Below are 15,478 nucleotides of genomic sequence, written 5' to 3'. Positions count from 1 at the left end.
ATTACTGTTATGATTCGATGTTGTGGAAGTGTTGACAAGCACAGAGCGACAATGAGAGAAGATCCAAGTGAAGTTTTATTGGTGGCATAATACAAAGTCGTAGTCCATTAAACATGCAGAAGATCAGGACACAGTAAATCAGTCCAATCAAACAAACAATTCCAGAGGGCAGGACAGGAACGGGAAAAACAGGACACGGGCAGATTTAAAAAACCAGGAACACAGAAACGGGGAAAACGCTCAGAAATGCTGTGAACCAGCTGGAGTTATTCTCTATATCCGTGTTCACTGTTTCTGAACTCCCTTAAACCTCATTACATCCTCATTTCAATAATTCCCGCCCAAGAAAGCGTGAGTAGAGTCCAAGAAATGCTCTTTCTCAGATCTAATCTAATGATATATATGTGATTTCATTCCCAGCGGATTATGTTCAGAGACATAACCAATTGGTGAACTTTGTGTATTTGCGCTCAGAAAACCATACATCAGAAGCTTAAATAGGCAAGGCTTTTTAAACAAAGGCAAAGAACAAACATTTCATAATGACCTCGACAGAGATGATAATCAAATCCAAACAGATGATTGATTTATTGCTGGCAGAGTATCTGAGGCACGAGCTGTAAAGGCTCTGCCCACTTCTGGAAAAGGGGATGGAGAGCAGCAGCTCATTTGTATTTGAGGAGACACACACACAAAAACATCATGTCTTTGCTTCCACTCAAAAGTGGGCATTTACAGAATAGCATAATAGTTGAGCTGTGGGGTATTTCGAGCTGAAACTTCACAGAACCAGTCTATGAACCTATCTTGTGTTATTATATTATCTTGTAAAAAGGAGCATTATAGGACTTCTTCAACAGAGGAGTTTGCATGAGTTCAATGAGAGTCCAGATCCGATCACAGCTTCATTTCATAATCCAAATAACATTTGAGTGCTTAGGTCCAAATGTTAGGAGTGAAACTACTTCAGATCTTTTTCTTTTTGTCCTGCAGCTCTCAATCGGTGAAGGACGATGGCGTCTGTTAAAGATCTGCTTCTGAACTCACTGAAGGACCTGAGAGAAGATGATCTAAAGGAGTTTCAGTGGTGCTTAGAGAATGATCATGAGTGTATATTAAAATCGGAAATGGAGAATGCAGATAGGTTGAAAACTGTGGATAAGATGGTGGAGTGTTTCGGATCAGAAGAAGCTGTGAAGATCATGGTGGAGATCCTGAAGAAGATGAACCAGAATAATCTGGCTGAGCATCTGGAGAACAAACACAAGCAAGGTAATGTTTAATTCACTCTGACTGTAACGTAATTGACAGGCAATATGAAGACATCTGTCGCTGTTGGAGCTCATTCAAAACAGAGCTGGGGAAAATAACAATCACTGCCTGTACACAGAAACACAGAAACAAGAAAATATACAGATATGGCCATTAAGAATGCGCATTTTTCCCATGACATGCTGCAGTTTGTCCCGTGGAATGCCGCTGAATCCTGTCAGCACGTTTTTATTTTTTTATTTAAATAAATGTGTTGTGCTTCACAGTATATCCACCAGATGGCGCATGGAACAACATACTGTATCTATAAGCCAGACCAAATTGCTCATAAACACTTTGCAATTATTTGTCTTCGACCGATTGTTAAATATACTTATAGATTATTACAGTATGTTACATTTAAAAAATATATAATTAACATAATTATCAGTGTCTAATAAATTATTAACTGCATGTAATGTCATTGTAAGAAAACCACAATACAATATAAGGGTAAATAAAATCGTATTAGGCAAAAAGTTTGACGCGCATGCAATAAGTGCAGACACACAGTGGGAGAACACAAAGCTTTTGACTGTTTATTATAATATAGCATAAATTGCCTCAAGTATAGTATCTCTTCAAATAAGTTGTTGAGAAGACATCGCTGCGCAAGAGGATTGTGCTGTATGTAAGAAATGTGATTCTTTATTGACTTGGAAGAATAAATAGTGAAAAGGAACTATATGGATTTCGAGTGTGAATACAAGACAAGAAGATATCCGTCAAAACTTGTGGAATAAATAAAAGACATTCACATGTCCAGTACAACATGAGTGCAAAGCGTATCATTATTTGATGTGCTTGCTTTGTAAACACACTTACAGTGCTGTTGTTGTTCAGATTTAAAGATGTCTGCGTGTCCGTGCAAAAAGACAAAGTGCAACAATAAGTTATCCTAAAAATATATCAGTATCTAATGCTGAAGCAAACATCAGTCATGTAACAATAGATCTTTCATGATGAATTTTGGTAAATGCACTTTAAAATTATGTTCATAATAATAATAAACATGTCTTAAATTCAGGGTTCGTACAGTCATGAAAAACTTGGAAAAGTCATGGAATTGAAAAAAAAAAAAAAAGCAATTTCCAGGCCTGGAAAAGTTTTGAAAAATAAATCATCTGTTTCTGTTGAATGTGATCGGCCAATCAGAGGCGTTCAGATTAGTCATCGCTGAAACGCAGAGTTTTGTTCAGTGCTCGCTCTCTGTCTGAAGTCTGACTGAAACTCGTGAATTCTTCCGTCATAATCAACAAAGTGCAGATTCGATGAAAGAGATTCATGCCGCAGTGTCGTCAGCTTCTGTGATTTTAACAGGAGTGTTTGTGAGAGTGCTTAAACTAGCGCTAGATCGGTCACATTCTCTGCTCTCTTTCTGGATACAGTTAATGCTAATATCATTTATTCATCATGCTGATAATCCAGCCGCCATTCGGCCCATTGTTTTGCCCTTCAGGCCACCACACAGGTCACATGACTTAAAACTATGAATTGACTTAATGGGCGCTTAGTAGATGAAAGAAAAAAATACATTAATAAGTCGTTCTGAGTGACACGAAAAAAAGGAGAAATTTTGTCTGTGAACACGAATCAATAAACTATACATTTTGTGACTGGGACGAATGCCTTGAGATCAGGCTGAGACTTATCTTAAACACTTTGTTCTTTGTATTATTTTTATTTCTATATGTTGATGAATGGTATGATAATATAATATGCAGGGCTGGGCACGTTAACGCGTTATTATCGAGTTAACGCATTTATTAATTGACGGCGACAATTTTTTTATCGCACGTTAACACAGTCAGTCAGCCTACAGTCAAACCATGGGTCACAGGAGGGGTGGGATGTTGGTCAGCCAGCAAATAACCCTCCCAAACAAGCAGTGGAGGGAGGCTCTGGCAGGTTCTCTCAGGTGAACAGAAAGGGAGACAGCTCTCCGTGAGTGAACGGCAGGCGCTCTATGGATAGTAACCATGGCAACGGCTTCAGCATTTTTAACTTAAATTAAAATTATACGTAACTTTACCTGATAGGCCTGTGTTCAGGGCCGGCACGTGCACTTCTGCCGCTCTAGGCGAAAAACAATTGTGCCGCCCCTAGGGCGCTAGGGTGGTCCACCTACCTTTTTTTTTGAGCTTCGAAGCTTCGGTAGTAATGAACATAGAATATTTGAAGCTTCGGAGAGAGGGGGCTATATTCTTCTCTCTCTATACGTCTGTCTGTCTGTTTGCATTTGGATTATTTCGAGAACCGTTCATCCAATCGAGTTCACAAGGGAGTGCAGTGTCGCATCTGGTGCAATATATGGACACGCGAGACGCGACCATGACAGCGACACGTTCAGAATTTATAAAATTTTAGTAGCCTATATAGAACAGCACGAGCGGGAAGCGGCGCGCCTCACGCGGGCAGGGTTTTATTTGCTTATTTATTAAACGCACACACACGTAAGCAAGGCTACTTTTAAGGTAGTCTAATATTTTTCTGACTAAAACATTACTGACACAGTAAAGGGTAGATTTAAATAAAGAAAAACGAAATTTAAATAAAGGAAAAACGAAATTTAAATAAAGAAAAAACGAAATTTAAATAAAGAAAAAACGAAATTTAAATAAAGAAAAAACGAAATTTAAATAAAGAAAAACGAAATTTAAATAAAGAAAAAACTAAATTTAAATAAAGAAAAAACGAAATTTAAATAAAGAAAAAACTAAATTTAAATAAAGAAAAATTCTATTTTCCACAATGTTAAAGCAACGCAGCTTAATCCAAAACACAAGCTCAGGCACTTCTGTCCACACACACTCCGCTGTTCTGCTCTAGCCAGAGAATACTCCCGTTGTATGAACACTTTCGTAGGCCAAGAGGAAGCAAATATATTAGTTTGGGGTCCTTCAACTCTGTCCAACTCATTAAAATGGCTATAGGCTATATAAGATAATCTAATTGAAAAAAAAGAAGAGTAGGCCTATTGTATTTCACCAGATTTTATAGTGTTGAACATATTCAAGCGCAAATGAGAACCGTTTCGCCAGGTGTGCAACATTTGTTTTATAGAAATTCCGGTAGCGTTAGCTGTGCTAGCGGTCTCTTGGTTCTGTGGTGGACTTGACAGCGTGTCATCCTTGCAAATACTCCCTGGATCAATATATTTTAACAACGATCCCCTGTTGGTGTGCTTTCTCCTTCAAAAGTCTCGATTCACGATCCGTTCATTGCGTATGTCAGGTGACAAATGAACGAAAGACTCGGAAGGTAAAGTAATTATGATGTTCTGCATTAGCCTATAATGATTTCTTAATTCAGAATATGATCAACATTGCGTAGGTGGATGTGATCGGGGAATTTGGCTGTTAAAAGTATAACGTTTAAAGCCACTTAAATTAGCGAAATTACTCAAATAAAGATTCGTTCATTTTGATGAACGAGATCGAACAAGAGAGTCAATAAAATGATCCGAACTTCCCATCACTCAGTCATAACTCCTTAGAGCAGGGGGCGGGGCGGGGGAGCGGCAGCTCAGCAAATCATAGCCTATTTTGTGAATTGTTCATTCCCGGTTGGCAAGGGCGGTTGGCACACATTTTGCCGCCCTCACAAAAGTGCCGCTCTAGGCAATTGCCTAGTTCACCTACATGGACGCGCCGGCCCTGCCTGTGTTTAGTTTAGCGGAGATCAAATCAAAATCAAATCAAGTATATTTGTATAGCGCTTTTCACAATACAGATTGTATCAAAGCAGCTTCACAGTATTAAAATAAAATAATACAACAAAGTTTGTTTCTAGTGGAATTTATTGATTGATAGAATAAAATTAAATATCCCCAAAATATCCCCAACTGAGCAAGCCAAAGGCAACAGTGGCAAGGAACCGAAAAACTCCATCAAGTGACCTAATGGTGTCCTAAAACTCCATCAGGTGACCTAATGGAGAAAAAAAAACCTTGGGAGAACCCAGGCTCAGTCGGGGGCCAGTTCTCCTCTGGCATTTATGAACTAGAGGCCGGATTGTAGTTTGAAACTGTGAGATTAACAATATTATATGAATGCCTGGCTGAAAAGATGTGTCTTTAATCTAGTTTTAAACTGGGAGAGTGAGTCCGAGTAACGAACAGTATCAGGAAGGCTATTCCAGAGTTTTGGAGCCAAATGTGAAAATGCTCTCCCTCCTTTGGTTGATCTGGATATCCTAGGTATGACCAAAAGCCTCGAATTTATTGATCTTAAAGAGCGCGATGGATTATAGGGTGATAGAAGATCCGTTAAATAGACTGGAGCTAAGCCGTTTAGGGCTTTATAAGTCAGTAGCAATACCTTATAATTAATACGGAACTTTATAGGTAGCCAATGTAGTGATGATAAAATCGGTGTTATATGATCATATTTTCTTGATCTAGTAAGAACTCTAGCGGCTGCATTTTGGACTAACTGTAGCTTGTTTATTGAGGATGCAGGACAACCGGCTAATAAAGCATTACAGTAATCTAGTCTCGAGGTCATGAATGCATGAACTAACTTTTCTGCATCAGAAACTGATAGCATATTACGTAGCTTAGCAATGTTTCTAAGGTGGAAAAAGGCTGTTTTTGTAACATACGAAATATGATTTTCAAAAGACAGGTTACAATCGAGTATAACACCCAGGTCTTTTACTGTAGAGGATAAAGTAACAGGACATCCTACGATGTCAAAGTTGTATTGTGAGAGGTTCTGTGGGCGGTTTTTTGAACCGATAAGTATTACCTCTGTCTTGTCTGGATTTAATAAAAGAAAATTACGCGTCATCCAATCTTTTATATCTTTAACACACTCTGTCAATTTGGATAAATTAGCGTTTTCATCCGGCCGTGATGAAATATATATTTGAGTGTCATCAGCATAACAATGGAAACTAATTCCATGTTTCCTTATAATATTTCCAAGTGGCATCATATATATTGAGAATAACAGAGGGCCTAACACAGATCCCTGCGGCACTCCATAGTTTACTGGAGTTATGATCGATTTTTCTCCATTTAAATAGACAAAATGGTAGCGGTCAGATAAGTATGATCTAAACCAGCTTAATGCTTGTCCTTGAACACCAGTATAATTTCGTAGTCGATCTAAGAGTATTGTATGATCTATAGTATCGAACGCAGCACTTAGATCAAGTAAAACTAGTATTGAGATACAGCCTTGGTCAGAAGCTAAGAGTAAATCATTTGTGATTTTAACGAGCGCAGTTTCAGTGCTATGATGCGGCCTGAATCCAGACTGAAACTTTTCATAGATATCATTTTCTTGCAAGAAAGAGCCCAGTTGAGTGGACACAACTTTTTCTAGTATTTTAGACATAAAAGGTAGATTTGAAATTGGTCTATAATTTGCTAGATTATTATGATCTAATTGTGGTTTCTTAATGAGAGGTTTTATAACTGCCAGTTTAAATGTTCTTGGAACATGACCTAAAGATAAAGACGAGTTAATAATATTGAGGAGAGGCTCTTCCACTACAGGTAACACTTCCTTCAGTAGTTTAGTTGGTATAGGATCTAATAAACATGTTGTTGTTTTAGATGAAGTGATAAGTTTATTTAACTCTTTTTGTTCTATAGTTGTAAAGCACTGTAATTGTTCTTGCGGGGGGAAAATTGAGGCTGAATTATAAGGCGCGATTGAGGATTGAACGTTTACAATTGTGGTTCTGATGTTTTCTATTTTCTCAGTGAAGAAGTTCATGAAATCATTACTACTAAACTGTAACGGGATATTTTGTTCGGGTGACGTCTGTTTATTTATTAGTCTAGCCACGGTGTTAAATAAAAACCTAGGATTGTTTTGGTTGTTTTCTATTAGTTTGCGGAGATGCTCAGCCCTGGCCGCTTTTAGGGCCTTTTTATAACGTGACATACTGTCTTTCCACGCGATTCTAAAGACCTCTAAATTAGTTTGTTTCCATTTACGCTCTAAATTACGGGTTTCTCTCTTTAGAACATGCGTAGTATTATTGTACCATGGTGCTTTAATTTTCTCTGTAACCTTTTTTAATCTAACGGGTGCAACAACATCCAATGTTCTAGAGAGAATGGTGCTCATAGTGCTAGTTAGTTCTTCTAGTTCATCTGTTTGTTTGGGTTCAGGCAGCAGCTGAGACAGATCAGACAAGCAACTCGAGAAATTATCTATGGTGGATGGAAGGATTGTTCTGCCTGGTCGAAAACGCGGCGCCGCATGACATATTACAGCAGTACGTAATATGCAAGTTACCAAGTAATGGTCACTGACATCATCACTTTGTGGAATGATATCTATATCGGTTGGATCGGTTCCATATGATATAATTAAATCGAGTGTATGATTAAGACGATGAGTTGGTCCGGTGACGTTTTGTTTGACCCCAAAGGAATTTAATAAATCTATAAACGCAGCCCCTAACGCATCATTTGGATTATCTACGTGTATGTTAATATCTCCAACAATTAATGCTTTATCTACATTGACCAATAGATCTGAGAGAAAATCTGCAAACTCTTTTAGGAAACATTTTCTAACATCTAAGAGCGTAACATTTAGTACAAGTATTTCAAACGAAATAAACTTATAACCCGTTTTCTGAGTAACATTGAGAATATCTCTATAGACCGCTGCAACACCGCCGCCACGACCAATCAGACGGGGTTCGTGCTTATAGGAGTATCCTAATGGAGTAGACTCATTTAGACCGAAATAATCATTAGGTTTAAGCCAAGTTTCAGTAAGGCAAAGTACATCGAAGCTATTATCCGTGACTATTTCATTTACAATAACTGCCTTAGGTGTGAGTGATCTAATGTTTAGAAGACCTAGCTTTAGAAATTGTTTTTGGTTACTAATAGCAACATTTTCTGGTTTAATAACAATTAGATTTTTTCTAGATCCTGCAGTAGATTTATTATTTGATCTCACTAAACGAGGAATAGACACAGTTTCTATGCAATATTCTACACTATTTATATCAGTTAATTTGGTGCAGCAGAGACTATGATTTGAACTTTTGGTTACTAGTCAAAAGGTATTTAACATTTTGGAGATGTTATCTGACAGAAGATCCGATCCGAATCTGCTTGGGTGTAAGCCATCAGCACGGTAAAGCCTAGGACGCTCCCAAAACAGATTCCAATTATTTACAAAGAGCAGTTTCTGCTCATTGCACCATGATATTAACCATTCATTTAGCGCGAATAATCTACTAAACTTTTCATGACCTAGTCGGTACGTGGGAAGCGGTCCTGACACAATGATCGTTATATCAGGCGATGTGCTGCGTACCGTATCGATCAGATTCCTGAAGTCTTTCTTCAGAACCTCTGTCTGTCGCAGCCTGATGTCGGCCCCTCCCGCGTGCAGGACCACAGTTCCGACGCGCTCGTTCAGAATCTCGGGAACGTGAGCAGCGATTTCAGAAACACGAGCACCAGGAAAGCAGTGACTATGCACCTTACTTTTATTTAACGTAGCTTGTACGTGTCGAACGATGGAATCACCGATGATCACAGCATCGCGTTCTGTTTCGCTAAGAGGGGAGAAGCGGTTTTGTGTGGATATCTCGAAAACCGGGAGGGTCGGAGAGAGTTTTCTTGGTCTAGACCTGACTCGCGTCTTCCGCTGTGGAAATATCCAGGCTTCAGGGTGGTATGTTGGAGCCGGCGTAAACGAGACCATAGCTGATCGCGGCCTCGACGCTCGTGACCGATGCTGAGTAACGCACGGAGTAGACGAGGTCGGAGTCAGCGGGTTAGTAACGTTGATCATTGATTTGTGTGCAATTGCATCGGCGCGTGATGTTTCAAGAGCTAACCGCCGGTCTATCAGCTCGGCTTTTCTCACTAAAAGGTCGTGGATCTGTTTCTCAACAGCTTCCAGCTCAGACTGCAACGCGTGTAGCTCAAATGTGTCCTCACCTGCACCAAAAGGTAGACTACTTACATCTGATATATTCGCCATTTTAACAGATGGACAGTAAGTTAAGTTAGCAACGACGCTACCAGTGATGCTATCAATATTATTACTAATTTATGGCTTAAGTCTTGGATATAATCCGTCTTTTTAGTGGTACGGGTGTGGAGTAGACGCACGATAGGCGAAAAAAAAATAAAAAAATGTTTGTTTATAAATGAGTGCGGAGAAGACGCGTTCAGCCGTGATCCACGGACGTAACCTATAAGAGTATCCAGCGTTGGATCACTAGGCTTGAGACACGTCTGCTCAACAGTCCGCGTTGTAACTATGAGGTGAGGAAAAATAGAAAATGTTCGTTGTAAGTGAGTTTAAAGAGAAATCAAGAATTATAAATCAATCGATGGAGCTCCAAAGACAACAACGCGTTCAGACGCGACGCATGCGCATTCGAAACAGGAAGTGTCGAGATTGCCATTGGAGATGCCCTGCCATGTGAATTCCCTCCTGTTGATGTCCTGATAACTATTTAGATTCTGAAAACTCACAATCAGAGAGGAACAGTCTCTCTTCCAATTATCTGTGCTGCGCGTTGTGTACAAAAAGTTCAAGACAATCCAACTTCGCCAGCAGGCGGGCGTGTGCACACAACCGCGACAGTTTCACGGGAACGCACCCGCCTGTCGCTACACCTTGTGCTCGACCACCTCGCCTCACTCTAACAGGGAAACTTGCTACTGAACACAGACTGTTTCTGCTGCTCCCTGATGAAAGATACCTGTGGATACCTGGTCAGAAAACCCAAGAAAACAGGACTCTGATGGTAACTTGTTTTAACAAGCTAGATAAAAGGTAATGCCCTGGCAGTGGCAAATAGCTTTGGTTTAATATTTGATTTGATTGCAGTAATGTTTAAGTTGAGATTTACAATAAATATTTTATTGCTACTGTGTAAAAGGAATACTGCTGGTAAAAAGCACATTCAGCTATTTGTTTTAAGTTTTTGCAAACCACATGTTATTGCACTTTTGTGTATATAGCAGTACATTTACATCAAAAGTGTGCAATACACTACTTTAGAATTCATTATTCAATTTTGCACGTAACAATGCAATTATTTGCGATTAACCGCAAGAAAATCATGCGATTAATCGTGATTAAAAAATGTAATCGTTGCCCAGCCCTAGTAATATGATAACAATGTAAATAGTAGGTAACACAAAAGTTACAACTGAGCCTCACAGTCGCGAAAATTTCAATTGCAAATGCAGCAACCCCCCAAATTCTGGGTTGAGAAAACTGGCTAAACCGGTTAATCTTAACGGTCTACACTGAATGCCTTGTGAATGAAAGGTGAGAAAAGGTTGACTTTCACACACATCGAAGAAAACTAACCTCTTCTTCTGTTAATCTCTCGAGGACGCTAGTGCACTAAATTGTTCTTTGTTTAAATTAGTTCATAGTTTGTTAGATTTAATGTTATTATGTCTGTTATAGAAGATATCGACTGCGATCAAGGCATTTGTCGATCGGAAACATGAATGAAAAACATACATCACTTACTCCGTTGCTCTGATTGGTTGAAGGTATATCCAAATGAGTGCAGAGGCATTTTCTTTCCTGGTTCGGTTGAAACACGCATCATAATCTCAGACCAATCAGAGTCACATTCTGACTAGAATCTGAGTATGACGAAGTCAGGCTATAGATTTAAATGTTATTACCTTTGCAATGGATCACGATTAATACCTTTCCCAATTATCCTAAGAACTCTGGTTAAGGTTTATAGAGATAATCACCTGCTTTGAATTGTGGGATATGTAGTACAAAGGGGAAAAAAGTAAAAATTAAAGAAAAGGGCCAAATTCATAACAGTCATGTATGTAGTCGAAATGTAAAATAAATTTGGTGCCTTCTTGCCGCCTTCTTTAGTGCCATATGAGGTATCTGTAAGATAAATCACTCTTCCGTCTACAAGGCTAGCTACCACCAGAGCTTGAAATTAATTTCACACAAAATGTCTAGTTAGTTGGCGAACTCATTAGTGAATTACTCCTCATTTGTATTTCTTTCGAAAATGAAAATGAATGATTTTTGCATCTTTGTAAGCAGGAACTGCAACACTGAAATCCTTATTTCTCCCGTCTCAGGGGAAAATGAGGGAATAATGCACGACCATTCAAAAATATGACTGGGTTTCTAACGATACAAGGCTTGATGCAAATGGGTGAAGTTTCCCTTTATGAAGTAAGACTTTATGAAAAACATGATCACTTAGTCTTTGCTGTCTTTCCCCTCTTTTTTAAAGGTTCAACTGGAGATGACAGTCAAGCTGCTCTTGATTACAAAGGGACCAGTCGCAAACTGAAAGACATATTAAAACAGGACTACAAGCAAATATTGGTTGGTAATTCACAGACGGGTCATCGGAAATACCTGAATGATATCTACACTGATTTATATGTGGTGGAGAATGAGACTGGAGGAAGAGTGAACGAGCACGAGGTGAGACAGATTGAATCTAATCACAACCGACTGACTGCCAAGGAAACGTCAATCAAGTGTAAGGACATGTTTAAACGAAACGCAAAGGTACTGACGATGGGGATCGCAGGAGTGGGAAAAACTGTCTCTGTCAATAAATTCATCCTTGACTGGGTTGAAGGAAAAGAAAATCAGGATATAACCTTCATTTTTCCTCTGCCATTCCGTGAGCTAAACCTGATTACAGGGAACCGCAGTCTCATGGAACTGCTTCACGAACACTTCTTCACTGATCCTAAAGAACTGCCTTCTTTTCCTGAAGGTGACGGTAAGGTCTTGTTCATTTTTGATGGGCTGGATGAATGTCGCTTCCCTTTGAGCTTTAAAGAGGGTGGCAGATTTACAGATGTTCACAAAAAAACAACAGTGAGTAAGATAGTTACAAGCCTCATCAAGAGACATCTGGTTCCCTCTGCTCTCATCTGGATCACATCCAGACCAGCAGCAGCCAGTCTGATACCCCGAAGATACATTGATCAGGTCACTGAAGTGCGAGGATTTAACGATGAGCAGAAAGAGCAATACTTCATCAAAAACAGCAGTCCTGAGGTTGCTGGGAACATCATCAGTCACATCAGGAAATTCAGGAGCCTGTACATCATGTGCCACATTCCTGTCTTCTGCTGGATCTCTCTCACTGTTCTTCGGCCTCTACTTGGTCGAGAGAGCAATGACAAAACTCCCACAACTCTCACAGGGATGTACACAAGCTTCTTAATTTCTCAGAAGCATCAGATGGAAGAAAAATACTGTGCTGAGCCCGAACCTAAAGACAATGCAATGTCTTTTGATCAGATTATTCTGAAGCTTGGGAAACTGGCCTTTCAACAGCTGGAGAAAGGTCAACTGATTTTCTACAAAGAAGACCTTGAGAAGTGTGGACTTGATGTCAGTGAAGGGTCAGTGTACTCTGGGTTATGCACTCAGATATTTCAGGAGGAAACTGTTTCAGCCATAAATGTTTACAGCTTCGTTCATCTCAGCGTACAGGAATTCCTTGCTGCTCTCTATGTGTTCTTGATGAACAAAGACAAGAAAGCAAACCCATTTCTTCCATTCTGGAAAAAAATGACACAGAAACTCTCCAAAAAGCCACTGTTTAAACTTCATAAGGCTGCAGTCAACAAGGCTTTACAAAGCGAGAATGGACACCTGGACCTTTTCCTCCGGTTCCTCCTGGGTCTCTCACTGGAGTCCAATCAGACTGACCTGAAGGAACTACTGCCAGAACTGGAATTCAAAGCAGAGAGCATTAAAGACACTGTTGGCTATATCAAACAGACAATAGAGATGGAGGTATCAGTAGAGAGGACCATCAATCTCTTCTACTGTCTGAGTGAACTGAAAGACGATTTTGTGGAGGAAATCCAGAAGACTCTGAGCTCAGGAAATCTTTCAGCACAGAATCTGTCCTCTGCTCAATGGTCTGGTCTGGTGTTTGTGCTCCTCATGTTAGAAGAGACTCAAGAGAAGTTTGAACTGCAGAAATACAGAAAATCTGATGAAGCTGTGATGAGACTGCTGCCAGTGATCAAAAACACCAATTTGGCACAGTAAGAGTCTACTTTACAATCACTTATATACATGATTAGTCATTTTAATTGGGCCTTAATCTAACATACGTGTATTCGATGGCTAAGACTGTTCAGAAAAAAAGGAATAAATGTATCAATTTGTGTGATGGTATTAAATGCCAATGTCTCTCCACCATAAGGCAAGCTGGGTCAGGCATCAGGCAAATTACCTATTTTAATATTCTTAATTTGATCATATAGTATAGAAACTGAAAATACTGTTTATTTCATAAGGAGAACTTTTGTTAGCTTTGTTTACATTAATATGTTTTTCCAAATGATCTGTGCTCCAGATTATAAACCAGACCTAATAAGCATCACTATTACATTACTGCTGTTTTGTTCTCTTCACAGGCTACATAGCTGCAATCTCACTGCTCAGTGTTGTGAGAGTTTGTCTTCAGCTCTACAATCCTCAAACATCTTTCTTAGAGAGCTGGACCTGAGTAACAATGACCTGCAAGATTCTGGAGTGAAGCTTCTTTCTGATGGACTGAAGAGTCCAAACTGTCAGCTGGAGATACTGAAGTAAATAGTTTTAAAATAATTAACGACATACTATCACAATGAATATTGTTGTAGAATGTGACATCTGCTCTCAATGGAATGCCAGTTCAAGAGACTAAACAAAATTAGCAGGAATGAGATTTTTTATCCATATTTATACAGATGTCCATATTTTTTGAGTTGAGAAGTGTGACCCACGTGGACTGCATAAGTCTGAGAAAAGCAGCTTGGTTCACAGTAAATCAGTGGTCGCAATGTGTTTAATTAGGGTGGAGCTAAACTCTGGCCCCCCAGGAGCTGGGTTTGTGTCCACTGCAGGAAGTGCAGCTGCACAAATGAGTTTGGGCCACTCATAAAATGGAATTGAATGTGCAACTAAAAATGATTATAAATCTTCTCAACAACTGAGAAGCATTAAGGTGTCACTAGTTTTTAGCAGTTTTCTGCTAAAATAAAATATTTAGTTATTTTCAATTTAAAATAATTTGATAAAGTATTTTATATGAGGTATTTGAGGGAAATGAAGAATTTATTAGCAAATAAAATTCATTGCAAAGTAATGCATTTGAACTCTTTGCAAATACTATTTTATTTTATAATATGCACACTTTCACTCCTATTTGTATCAAGTTCAAGTTCAAGTTCATTTATTTATATAGCACATTTAAACAGCCGCTAGACAGACCAAAGTGCTTTACAGAACAAGCATATAAAAATAAAAGCAGCAAAACAACACATAAACACATAAAGAACAACTAAGCTAAGATTAATTTTAAAACAAAGAAACAAATGTAAAATAGTAAAAACAGCCCAAGAAAAGTAATCAATATGCTAACGAGAATAGGTATGTTTTGACCAGAGACTTAAAAACAGAGAGGTTGGGAGCCGTTCTGATCTCTAGAGGCAGGGTGTTCCACAGACAAGGCCCTGCCACCGCAAAAGCACGCTCCCCTCTACGCTTAAGCCTGACACGAGGGACTACCAGGAGCGCCTGGTCGTGGGATCTGAGACTTCTAGACAGAATGTACGGATGAATAAGTTTGGAGAGATAAACTGGTGCTATGTTGTGTAAAGATTTGAAGACAAAGAGAAGGATTTTAAAATCGATTCTCTGCCGAACTGGTAGCCAATGTAAAGATCTGAGGATGGGAGAGATATGATCATATTTGCGACAATTATGGATGAGTCTGGCTGCAGCATTTTGGACTAGCTGAAGGCGGGAAATTTGAGAATCTGATATACCGCAATATAGTGAGTTGCAATAATCCAGCCGACACGTGATGAAAGCATGAACCGCCATTTCCAGAGTTGTTGGAGTGAGAAAGCCTTTGATTTTAGATAGTAAGCAAAGTTGGTAGAAACCGGAACTGATTACAGATGAGATGTATTTATCAAACTTTAACCCCCTGAGGTCGACAATCGCGCCGGCGCGATAGGCTCGCTTTTTTTCAGTTCAGTTCAAAAGAAATTAATTTTGCTCTGTTGACTTTGATATTACAAGCAAATTTCATACATCAATCGATTCTGTTAAATGTGTTTTATTTTTGTGTATACTCACAATAAAAACAAAGTGTTGTGCTTTTTGCCAAATAAAGAAAAATAAACGTGATGCAAGTTCTG

At 39.1% G+C, this 15,478-nt stretch overlaps 1 protein-coding gene across 1 annotated transcript in view; it reads left to right on the top strand.

Moving 5' to 3' along the window:
- The first annotated feature begins 998 nt into the window (after window positions 1-998).
- Window positions 999-15,478, top strand: part of LOC311081540 (NACHT, LRR and PYD domains-containing protein 3-like) — a 142,572-nt gene continuing 128,092 nt past the window's right edge. The window contains exons 1-3 of the mRNA XM_084112086.1: window positions 999-1,272; window positions 11,542-13,330; window positions 13,706-13,879. Of these exons, the coding sequence (XP_083968212.1) occupies window positions 1,014-1,272; window positions 11,542-13,330; window positions 13,706-13,879 (2,222 nt within the window). The 5' untranslated portion in view covers window positions 999-1,013. The remainder of the gene's footprint in view (window positions 1,273-11,541; window positions 13,331-13,705; window positions 13,880-15,478) is intronic.

Source organism: Abramis brama (genome assembly GCF_963993115.1).
Source record: "Abramis brama genome assembly, chromosome: 4".
NCBI lineage: Eukaryota > Metazoa > Chordata > Actinopteri > Cypriniformes > Leuciscidae > Abramis > Abramis brama.
The sequence above is the reverse complement of the archived record's forward strand: the minus strand, read 5'-3'. Positions and strand labels throughout refer to the sequence as shown.